The 9,857-nt window shown below is 63.1% G+C and overlaps 1 protein-coding gene across 1 annotated transcript in view; it reads left to right on the forward strand.

Annotated features, from left to right (window-relative positions):
* The window catches only part of ASIC3 (acid sensing ion channel subunit 3), a 28,876-nt gene extending 19,575 nt beyond the window's left edge, over window positions 1–9,301 (forward strand). Inside the window, exons 8-10 of the mRNA XM_074986365.1 lie at window positions 90–169; window positions 2,806–2,877; window positions 9,027–9,301. Coding sequence (XP_074842466.1) covers window positions 90–169; window positions 2,806–2,877; window positions 9,027–9,131 — 257 coding nt within the window. The 3' untranslated portion in view covers window positions 9,132–9,301. The remainder of the gene's footprint in view (window positions 1–89; window positions 170–2,805; window positions 2,878–9,026) is intronic.
* Window positions 9,302–9,857: the final 556 nt, after the last annotated feature.

Here is a 9,857-nt window from a genome sequence, read left to right on the forward strand (position 1 = left end):
GGGAGCCGGGGGGTGCGACTCCGCCGGCTGGGAGCCCTGCAGGATGGGGGTCGCGGGGCGGCCAGCTCTCACGCTGCCCCTGCCTGCAGGGGACATCGGGGGCCAGATGGGGCTGTTCATCGGGGCCAGCATCCTGACCGTCCTGGAGATCTTCGACTACCTGTACGAGGTGAGGCTGCTGGGCGGCGCACGTGTGGGGCAGGGGGCTCGGCCCAGCCAGAGCTGCCCTGGCCATAGGGCATGTGGGGTGGTGCCCCAGGCTCCATGCGGCCGTCTCAATTGTCCAACGGGTGGGTCCCGGGGTGGCTTGGGGAGAATGGGGGGGGGCTGGTGTGGGGCAGCAGCAGGAGTCAGCCCCCTTGCGCCCGCACTGTGATGGCGGGAGCCCCAGGACCTGGGAGCCTGCTCCCTCTGCCCCACCCCTCCCAGCCTGCTGCGCCCCACTTCTCCAGGGCGGCGTGGAGCACAGTGCCCTGACCCCTGGGGAGGGCTGGAGTTGGGATGCTGTGGGGCGGGGCTCTGTGCGCAGCCACACCCCGTGGGGCCAGGACGACGGGACCCAGCCCAGCTATGGCCGTGCGGGAATGGGCCAGGGCTGGGCTGGCCGCCCCCACTGGCCTCCCCCTCACCTCTGGCCCCAGCTCCTCCGGACACCACCGCTGCAGGGGCCAGGTGGGGGCTGCCCCACGCCAAAGGTGGGAAAGTCCTCCCCCAAGCCTTGGGCCTCACTGAGCCTTGTCAGCCCTGAGCCTCCCCCCTTGCAGGGCTCGAGTCCGGATCAGCTGCAGTGATGCTCCCAGTCCCCTCCAGCCCCCACGTGTACCCGTCCCCCCACTGCTCCCAGCCCCCTCCAGCCCCCACATATGTACCCCCGCCCCCTCCCCCACTGCTCCCAGCCCCCTCCAGCCCCCGTGCGTGTGCCCCTGCCCCCCCACTGCTCCCAGCCCCCTCCAGCCCCCACATATGTACCCCCGCCCCCTCCCCCACTGCTCCCAGCCCCCTCCAGCCCCCGTGCGTGTGCCCCTGCCCCCCCACTGCTCCCAGCCCCCTCCTCCCCCTCCTCCACTGCTCCCAGCCCCCACGCATGTCCCTGCCCCCCATCCCCCCCACTGCTCCCAGCCCCCTCCAGCCCCCACATATGTACCCCCCACCCCTCCCCCACTGTTCCCAGCCCCCTCCAGCCCCCGGGTGTGTGCCCTTCCCCCTGCCCCTCCCCCTCCCCCACTGCTCCCAGCCCCCTCCAGCCCCCGGGTGTGTGCCCTTCCCCCTGCCCCTCCCCCTCCCCCACTGCTCCCAGCCCCCTCCAGCCCCCGTGCGTGTGCCCCTGCCCCCCCACTGCTCCCAGCCCCCTCCTCCCCCTCCTCCACTGCTCCCAGCCCCCACGCATGTCCCTGCCCCCCATCCCCCCCACTGCTCCCAGCCCCCTCCAGCCCCCACATATGTACCCCCGCCCCCTCCCCCACTGCTCCCAGCCCCCTCCAGCCCCCGTGCGTGTGCCCCTGCCCCCCCACTGCTCCCAGCCCCCTCCTCCCCCTCCTCCACTGCTCCCAGCCCCCACGCATGTCCCTGCCCCCCATCCCCCCCCACTGCTCCCAGCCCCCTCCAGCCCCCGTGTGTGTGCGCCTGCCCCCAGCCCCTCCCCCACTGCTCCCAGCCCCCTCCAGCCCCCGGGTGTGTGCCCCTGCCCCCCCACTGCTCCCAGCCCCCTCCAGCCCCCGTGCGTGTGCCCCTGCCCCCCCACTGCTCCCAGCCCCCTCCTCCCCCTCCTCCACTGCTCCCAGCCCCCACGCATGTCCCTGCCCCACATCCCGCCCACTGCTCCCAGCCTCCTCCAGCCCCCACATATGTACCCCCGCCCCCTCCCCCACTGCTCCCAGCCCCCTCCAGCCCCCGTGCGTGTGCCCCTGCCCCCCCACTGCTCCCAGCCCCCTCCTCCCCCTCCTCCACTGCTCCCAGCCCCCACACATGTCCCTGCCCCCCATCCCCCCCACTGCTCCCAGCCCCCTCCAGCCCCCACATATGTACCCCCCACCCCTCCCCCACTGCTCCCAGCCCCCTCCAGTCCCCGGGTGTGTGCCCCTGCCCCCCCACTGCTCCCAGCCCCCTCCAGCCCCCGTGCGTGTGCCCCTGCCCCCCCACTGCTCCCAGCCCCCTCCTCCCCCTCCTCCACTGCTCCCAGCCCCCACGCATGTCCCTGCCCCCCATCCCCCCCACTGCTCCCAGCCCCCACGCATGTCCCTGCCCCCCATCCCCCCCACTGCTCCCAGCCCCCTCCAGCCCCCGTGCGTGTGCCCCTGCCCCCCCACTGCTCCCAGCCCCCTCCTCCCCCTCCTCCACTGCTCCCAGCCCCCACGCATGCCCCTGCCCCCCAGCCCCCCCCACTGCTCCCAGCCCCCTCCAGCCCCCGTGCGTGTGCCCTTCCCCCTCCCCCTCCCCACTGCTCCCAGCCCCCTCCAGCCCCCGTGTGTGTGCGCCTGCCCCCAGCCCCTCCCCCACTGCTCTCAGCCCCCTCCAGCCCCCCCCAGCCCAGCTGCCCCTCAGCACAGCTGGCAGCTGCACACGGACCTGCCCAGCCCAGGCTCGGAGTTCAGCCCTGAGGGGCCATGAGGGGTCTGGGGCCGATAGCCTGACAACCCCACGGGGCCGGGGCTGGGGCCGGGGTCGGGGCTCCTCAGGTCACGGCCAGCTCTGGGGGACGCCCCAGCCCGGCCCCTTGCGGGTCTCCCTCCCCTGTGCCCGACTCGCCCGGCCAGGGGTGGGCAAAGGGCCCCCCCGCCCCCGCTGAGCACCCCGGTGTCTCCCCAGGTGCTGCGCGACAAGCTGCTCCGCTTTTACAAGAGCAAGAGGCGACCCCAGAGAAGTAACAGCGACAACCTGGTAACCAGCCCCGAGCTCCCCGCCCCCCAGAACGGCCCGGGGAGGGGCCCCGAGCTCCCCGCCCCCCAGAACGGCCCGGGGAGGGGCCCCGAGCTCCCCGCACCCCCAGAACGGCCCGGGGAGGGGCCCCGAGCTCCCCGCCCCCGAGAACGGCCCGGGGAGGGGCCCCGAGCTCCCTGCACCCCAGAACGGCCCGGGGAGGGGCCCCGAGCTCCCCGCACCCCCAGAACGGCCCGGGGAGGGGCCCCGAGCTCCCCGCACCCCCAGAACGGCCCGGGGAGGGGCCCCGAGCTCCCCACCCCCCAGAACGGCCCAGGGAGGGGCCCCGAGCTCCCCACCCCCCAGAACGGCCCAGGGAGGGGTCCTAGCTCCCCAACCCCCACAATGGCCCGGGGAGGAGGTCCTAGCTCCCTGCCCCCCAGAATGGCCCGGGGAGGAGGTCCTAGCTCCCTGCCCCCCAGAATGGCCCAGGGAGGGGCCGAGCAGGGGCAGTTGGCTCACGTGGGGGGAGGGCAGGGGCTGGGGAGTGTTCAGGGCAGCCCAGCACATTCCTGGCTCCTCTCGGATTGGCCTGTCTGCTCAGGGGGAGGGTCTGTGTCAGCACCCCCCCCGCACCCCCAACCCCCCATAACAAGGGAGCTCTGGGCACCACTGAGGGCCAAACCTGGGCTACCGCCAGCCCCAGCCTGGGGCCCATCCCACAGAGCACGGTTGTGCCAGGCTGACCAGAAACCACCCAGCAACCCCCTCCCACCCTCCAGTGTCTCTCGGGCCACAGCCCGGCCCCTCCTCGCGCAGGGGAGAGGTGATGGAAACCAGTCGCCCCCCCTCCACACAGGTTCTTCCCGCCCCAAAGGCCCAGCCGCAGCCCCAGTTTAGGAAAAACCCCTTCCCCAGGCGGGAGGTGAAGCACTGGGACGCGTTGCCTGGAGAGGTGGTGGGTTCTCCATCCCTGGAGGTTTCTAAGTCCCGGCTGGACAAGGTCCTGCTGGGATAACTTAGTGAGGAGGCTTTAAACTAAGTTCATCAGGGGATGGTGACAAGCCCTGCGGTAACTGGGGAAGTAAGAAGGACGGCAAGGGAGAACCTGTGTGATATGACAGGGTTTCCAGGCACAGCTTGAGAAGTCAACCCAGGCCCCTTTGCTTAAAAACCAGGCCTCTTCCAGCCCCAGGCTGGGATTTCCATTTCACTGAGCCAAATCCAACCAGCCCCCACAGCACCTCTGCCGGCCCCTTGGCCAGCGAGAAGCTACTCAAGCAAACCACAGACTGCCCAGCCGCTCTTCCAGCCCAGACCAGCAACCCCCAACTTCAGGTGAGGGGCTCTTAAGCCTGTTTCACCCAACACCCCACAGTCCCGGACCCTGGTCAATATATACTTGGATCTCACCCAACCAACCACACACAAGCCAGATCCTTAGATGTGATACCTCGGGGTTTATTAAGAAAAAGGAAAGAACAGGGTTAGAGAGAAATAGTTAAAGTGATACTTTACATCACTAATTTCAGTCATTGATGCAGCCAGCGATGTTCTATGCTGATCACTGAACTCTTTGCAAACATCCCTGAGGGCTGGGCCCCCACTCCAGACAGGCTCAACGCACGAGGGCTGAAGTACAAAGAAAGTCCCTGCCAGGGCCCATCTTACAACTTTTCATATGTGGAGGAAAAATTCCATTCTTCTCCACAGGCCTTGGCTCACCTCCTGAGCAGGTGGGTCTCTGTGCTGAGTTTCCATTCACTGCAGTCCCAGTGGGAAAACTCCACTACCACTAAATGGGTGGTGGCCATCTGGGCCTTTGCTCAGTCTATTGTCCTGGCTGGGGTGGAGCCCCACCTCCCTCTGTGGGCCTCAGCACTGAAACATTTCTCACACCGCTGCAGAGCTGAATGGCTGTAACTTTCCCTACAAGCCTGACACAGACACACAAGCAGTGTGCACAGATTCAGGGCATCATCAGCTTTCCTCAGACACCTCACACAGCCCCTCAGCACGATATTTGGGGCCACCAGCCACCCTGAGTGTTAAAACAGCTTCCAGCCCCCATATAAAAATCCAGTCATGTGACACCTGTGGTTCGAAAGGAGGTCGGTCGGTCGGTCACTCAGCTAGCTAGCTAAGGGGTTTTCACACAAATGCGAGGAGCCTGGGGAACAAGCAGGAAGGATTAGAGGCCCTGGCACAGTCAAAGAAGTAAGAGGTGGTGGGAGTAATAGAGACTTGGTGGAGCGATTCCCATAACTGGAGCACGGTCATGGAGGGGTCTAAAGTGTTCAGGAAGGACAGGCGGGTTTGGGAAAAGGAGGGGGAGAGGCGCCGTGTGTAAGGGAGCAGTGTGATTGCTCAGAGCTCCAGTATGAGCAGGGAGAAAAGCCAGTTGCGAGTCTTTGGGTTAAGGTTAGCAGTGGAAGCAACAGAGGTGATGTTGCGTTTGGTGTCCGCTACAGACCACCAGATCCGGGAGATGAGGATTTCCTCAGGCAGCTAAGTGAGGCCCTGGCTCTCATGGGAGACTAATCACCTAGCATTTGTTGGGAGACCACTACAGCAGCACACAGACAATCCAGGAAGATTGTTTTTGCAGAATGTTGGGGATAACTTCTTGGTACAAGGGCTGAAGGAACCGACCAAGGGCCGTGCGCAACTTGACCTGCTGCTCACAAACCGGGAAGAACTAGTAGGAGAAATAGAAGTGGGAGGCAACCTGGGCTGCAGCGACCATGAGATAGTAGGTTTCAGGATCCGGACAAAAGGAAGAAAGGTGAGCAGTAACATACAGAAGAGCAGACTTCAACTCCCAGAGAGAACAGACGGGCAGGATCCCTGGGGAAAACAGATATGAAGGGCAAAGAAGTTGAGGAGAACTGGCAGTATTTTAAAGAAGCCTTATTGAGGACACAGGAACAAACTATCCTGATGAGCAGTAAGAAATGCAGACATGGTAGGCAACCAGCCAGGGTTACCAGGGAAATCCTTGGTGAGCTTAAACTCAAAAAGGATGCACACAAGAAATGGAAATGTGGACAGCTGACTAAGGAGGAGTATAAACATACGGCTGGAGATTGCCAGGGGGTAATCGGGAAAGCGAAAGCACAATTGGAACTGCAGCTGGCAAGGGAGGTGAAGGGTAACAAGAAGGGTTTCTACAGGCATGTTAACAAGAGGAGGATTATCAGGGAGGGTTTGGGGCCATTACTGGATGAGGGAGGTAACCTAGTGACAGATGATACAGGAAGAATGAATTCCTCAATGCTTTGTTGACTCAGTCTTTACAGACAAGGTCAGCTCACAGACTACAGCACGGGGCAATGTTGTATGGGAAGGAGCGGGGCAGCCCTCAGTGGGAAAGAAGAGGTTAAGAGCTGCTTAGAAAAACTAGACGTACACAAATCCATGGGTCTGGATTTAACGCACCCCAGGGTACTGAGGGAATCAGCAGATGTCATTGCAGAGCTTTTGGCAAATTATCTTTGAAGACTCTTGGAGGTTGGGAGAGATCCCGGATGACTGGAAAAGGGCAAATATGGTGCCCATCTCTGAAAAAGGAGAGGACGACAATCCAGGGAACTACAGACCGGTCAGCCTTACCTCAGTCTCCACAAAAATCATGGAGGAGAGCCTCAAGGAATTCATTTTGAAGCACATGGAAGAGGGGAAAGTGATCAAGAGTAGTCAACATGGATTCACCAAAGGCAAATCGTGCCTGACCAATCTGCTTAGCTTGCATAGTGAGGTAACTGTCTCTGTGGACATGGGGAAGTCAATGGATGTGATGTACCTTGACTTTAGCAAAGCTTTTGATACAGTCTACCACAGTATCCTTGCATGCATGGATGTTTGAATTGGACACATGAACTGTAAGATGGACAGAAACTGGCTTGGCAGATGGGCCCAACGGGTAGCGATCAATGGTTATATGCCTGGATGGAAGTCAGTTTCAAGCAGAGTGCACCAAGGATCAGTTCTGGGGCCAGTATTGTTCAACATCTTTATTAATGACCTGGTTGAGGGGTTGGATTATGTCCTCAGCAAATTTGTGGATGACACTAAACTAGGGGGACAGGTGGATACATTGGAGGGTAGGGAGAGGGTCCAGAGTGACCTAGACAAATTGGAGGATTGGGACAAGACAAACCGGATGATGTTCAACAAGGAGAAGTGCAGAGTCCTCCACTTGGGATGGAATAATCCCAACCACTGTCATAGGCTGGGGACTGACTGGTTCAGTCGCAGTGCAGCAGAAAAGGACCTGGGGATTACGGTGGCTGAGAGGCTGGATATCAGACAACAGTGCGCCCTGGTAACCAAGAAGGCTAATAACATATTGGGGTGCATTAGGAGAAGCATTTCCAGCAGATCTAGAGAAGTTATTATTCCCCTCTGCTCAGCACTGGTGAGGCCACATCTGGAATACTGCGTCCAGTTCTGGGCCCCCCAGTACAGAAAGGATGTGGATGCACTGGAGCAGGCTGGAGCACATGAAATACAAGAAGAAGCTGAGAGATTGGGCTTGTTTAGTTTGCAGATGAGAAGACTGAAGGGCGATTTCATAGCAGCCTTCAACTTCCTGAAGGGGAGCTCTAAAGAGGAGGGTGAGAAACTGTTCTCAGTGGTGTCAGACGGCAGAACAAGGAGCAATGGTCTGAAGTTGAAGAGGGAGAGGTGCAGGTTAGATATTAGGAAAAACTACGTCACCAGGCAGGTGGTGAAGCACTGGAATGTGTTGCCTAGAGAGGTGGTGGATTCTCCATCCCTGTAGGGTTTTAAGTCCCGGCTTGACAAAGCCCTGGCTGGGATGACTTAGTTGGGGTTGATCCTGCTTTGGGCAGGGGGGCTGGACTAGATGACCTCTTGAGGTTGCTTCCAGCCCTAGGATGCTAGGTCATTTTAGACCTGACACCTTACCCCAAAGAGCACACTGTGCCAGCCCTTTAGCATCTACCACCTGCAGGGTACTCAGGAAAAGAAGGAAAGGGGGCGAGTTACAATTGCGAAAGAGATCCGACACGCCCAGCCATGGCACAGCCCAGGGCAGTGGGGAGCAGGGCTGGCGCGAGCAGCCGGGTTCAGGCAGGTCGCTGGCGCCCACCCGCACTGGACGGGTCGTTCAGAGCCTGAGCTCATAGTGAAGCCCCTCCGGCAGCGAGAGTGGGACTGAAGGGGCAGTGGAGGTCTCCGGGGCCCTCCCTCTCCTGGCCATGGGCGTCTCCCATTGCTGTGGCTGTGTAACAGCACGTCCCATGGTGCACTCGAGCCCCAGGGCCAGGCCTGGCTCCGGGCTGCCCAGGCGCCACCAGGGCCCACGGTGCAGACGGAGGGCTGCAGGGGAGTCCTTTCCGCACAGCTGGTGCCTCCCCGGCTCCACCGTCCCTTGGGTGTTCCTTGATGGGCCCGTTACCCGGCCAGGCTTTCCCCAGCCAGGCTGCGGGTGTGGCTGGCTGCTCAGGCGGGCTATTGCAGTGCTGAGATGCACACACAGCTCAGGTTCAGCCCTTCGAGTGCAAGGACGACACCTGCACACAAAAGGGCAGTGTCCTGACCTGCACAGCCGCTGTCCCTGCCGCCTTCGCACAAGTGTCGCTGCAAACACAGAAGAGTGCTGGCACCAATGGGCTGTGTGTTCCTACCACAACCCAGTGACCCCACGCCCTGCCTCCTCTGCTGGCCCCGGCCCCGTTCTGGGCTGGCCCTGTGCCTCCGCTTGCCTGGCTGGTGGCACCCCGCCCCGTGTCTCCTGCCTGCAGCTGGCGTTGTGCTAGGGTGCCCCGTTCACACCTGCCCTGTGCCCTCCAGGGCTGGCACCGGGAGAGCAAAGAGTCAGCAGCCGAGGGCAGAGACCTGGGGACTCCCGCACACCTCCCGTCACCCTCAGTAACAGGCGTGTTACCGACAGAGCCGAGGGCAGAGACCTGCGGACTCCCGCACACCCTCCCAGCCAGGGAGATGGCCAAGCAGGGGAGCCTGTCATGGCGGTACCCCATGAGGGGCATGGCCTTGGCGGCTGAGCCTGGCCCCTTGGGTAGGGCACCGAGGGCCCTGGGGTCACACACATAGAAGCAGACCCTGACTGGTGGGGGGTGGGAATGGCACGCCAGGAGTGGGGCGGGTGGGGATGCTGGCACCTCTCACACCCTGCTCCTCCCCAGAGCACCTGTCACACCCTGCGAAGCCACGTGGACAGTCTCGGCTGCACCCCGAACATGCTACCTCGGCACCCGGCTCTGGGCACCTTCGAGGAGTTTGCCTGCTGAGGGGCAGCTGTGCGGGGCCATCGTCCCCAGCCTCACCGGCAGCCAGGACTCGGCCGCGGAGAGGGCACCAGGCACAGCCGTGGCCCACAGCCACCCCGGGAAGCAGCCAGCAGCCCCGGCGAGCAGCGGCTCTGCACATTCACACTGGGCTTCCACGCGTGGGGAGCTCCTTCCTGCTTGGGCTTCCCCCTGCCCGGGAGGAGGGGCTGCGCCCTCAGGTCAGCCTCCCTGCGGGCAGGGGGTGCTGAGCCCAGCGCAGGGGCATCGCGCCCAGGCCGTAATCACACCAGCTGCCCCCCGGGAGGGAGGCGGCACCTCCCCCATGCCTGCCTCCCTGGGCACAGACTGCAGCCAGCCCTGCAGGGCTCCCACCCCTCACGAAGGGTGGGACTCGCAGCCCTGCTCTGCCTGGGCCCTGCAACCGAGACTGGAGGCCCAGGGAGGGACCCGGGCTATTGTCCTAGGCAGCGCTGGCCGAGTCCTGCTGGCTACGTAGCTTCACGAGCTGCTTGCAGCCCCCTGCCCCCACTCCCCTTGCCCAGCTCCCCACCACCCACCCAGCATAGAGACATTTCAGCTTGCACCGCTCCCGCCCAGCGCAGACCCCGTGTACCATTAAAAACCCGCCTGGTTGTTCCAGCCTCCCGTCTCTGCGTGCTCTGTGCCAGCCCCGGGCCAGCTCGGCCAGCGGGGGGAGAAGCTAGGGGCTGGCCCAATTCCAGGGCA

The sequence above is a fragment of the Carettochelys insculpta genome, chromosome 2 (assembly GCF_033958435.1).
Source record: "Carettochelys insculpta isolate YL-2023 chromosome 2, ASM3395843v1, whole genome shotgun sequence".
NCBI lineage: Eukaryota > Metazoa > Chordata > Testudines > Carettochelyidae > Carettochelys > Carettochelys insculpta.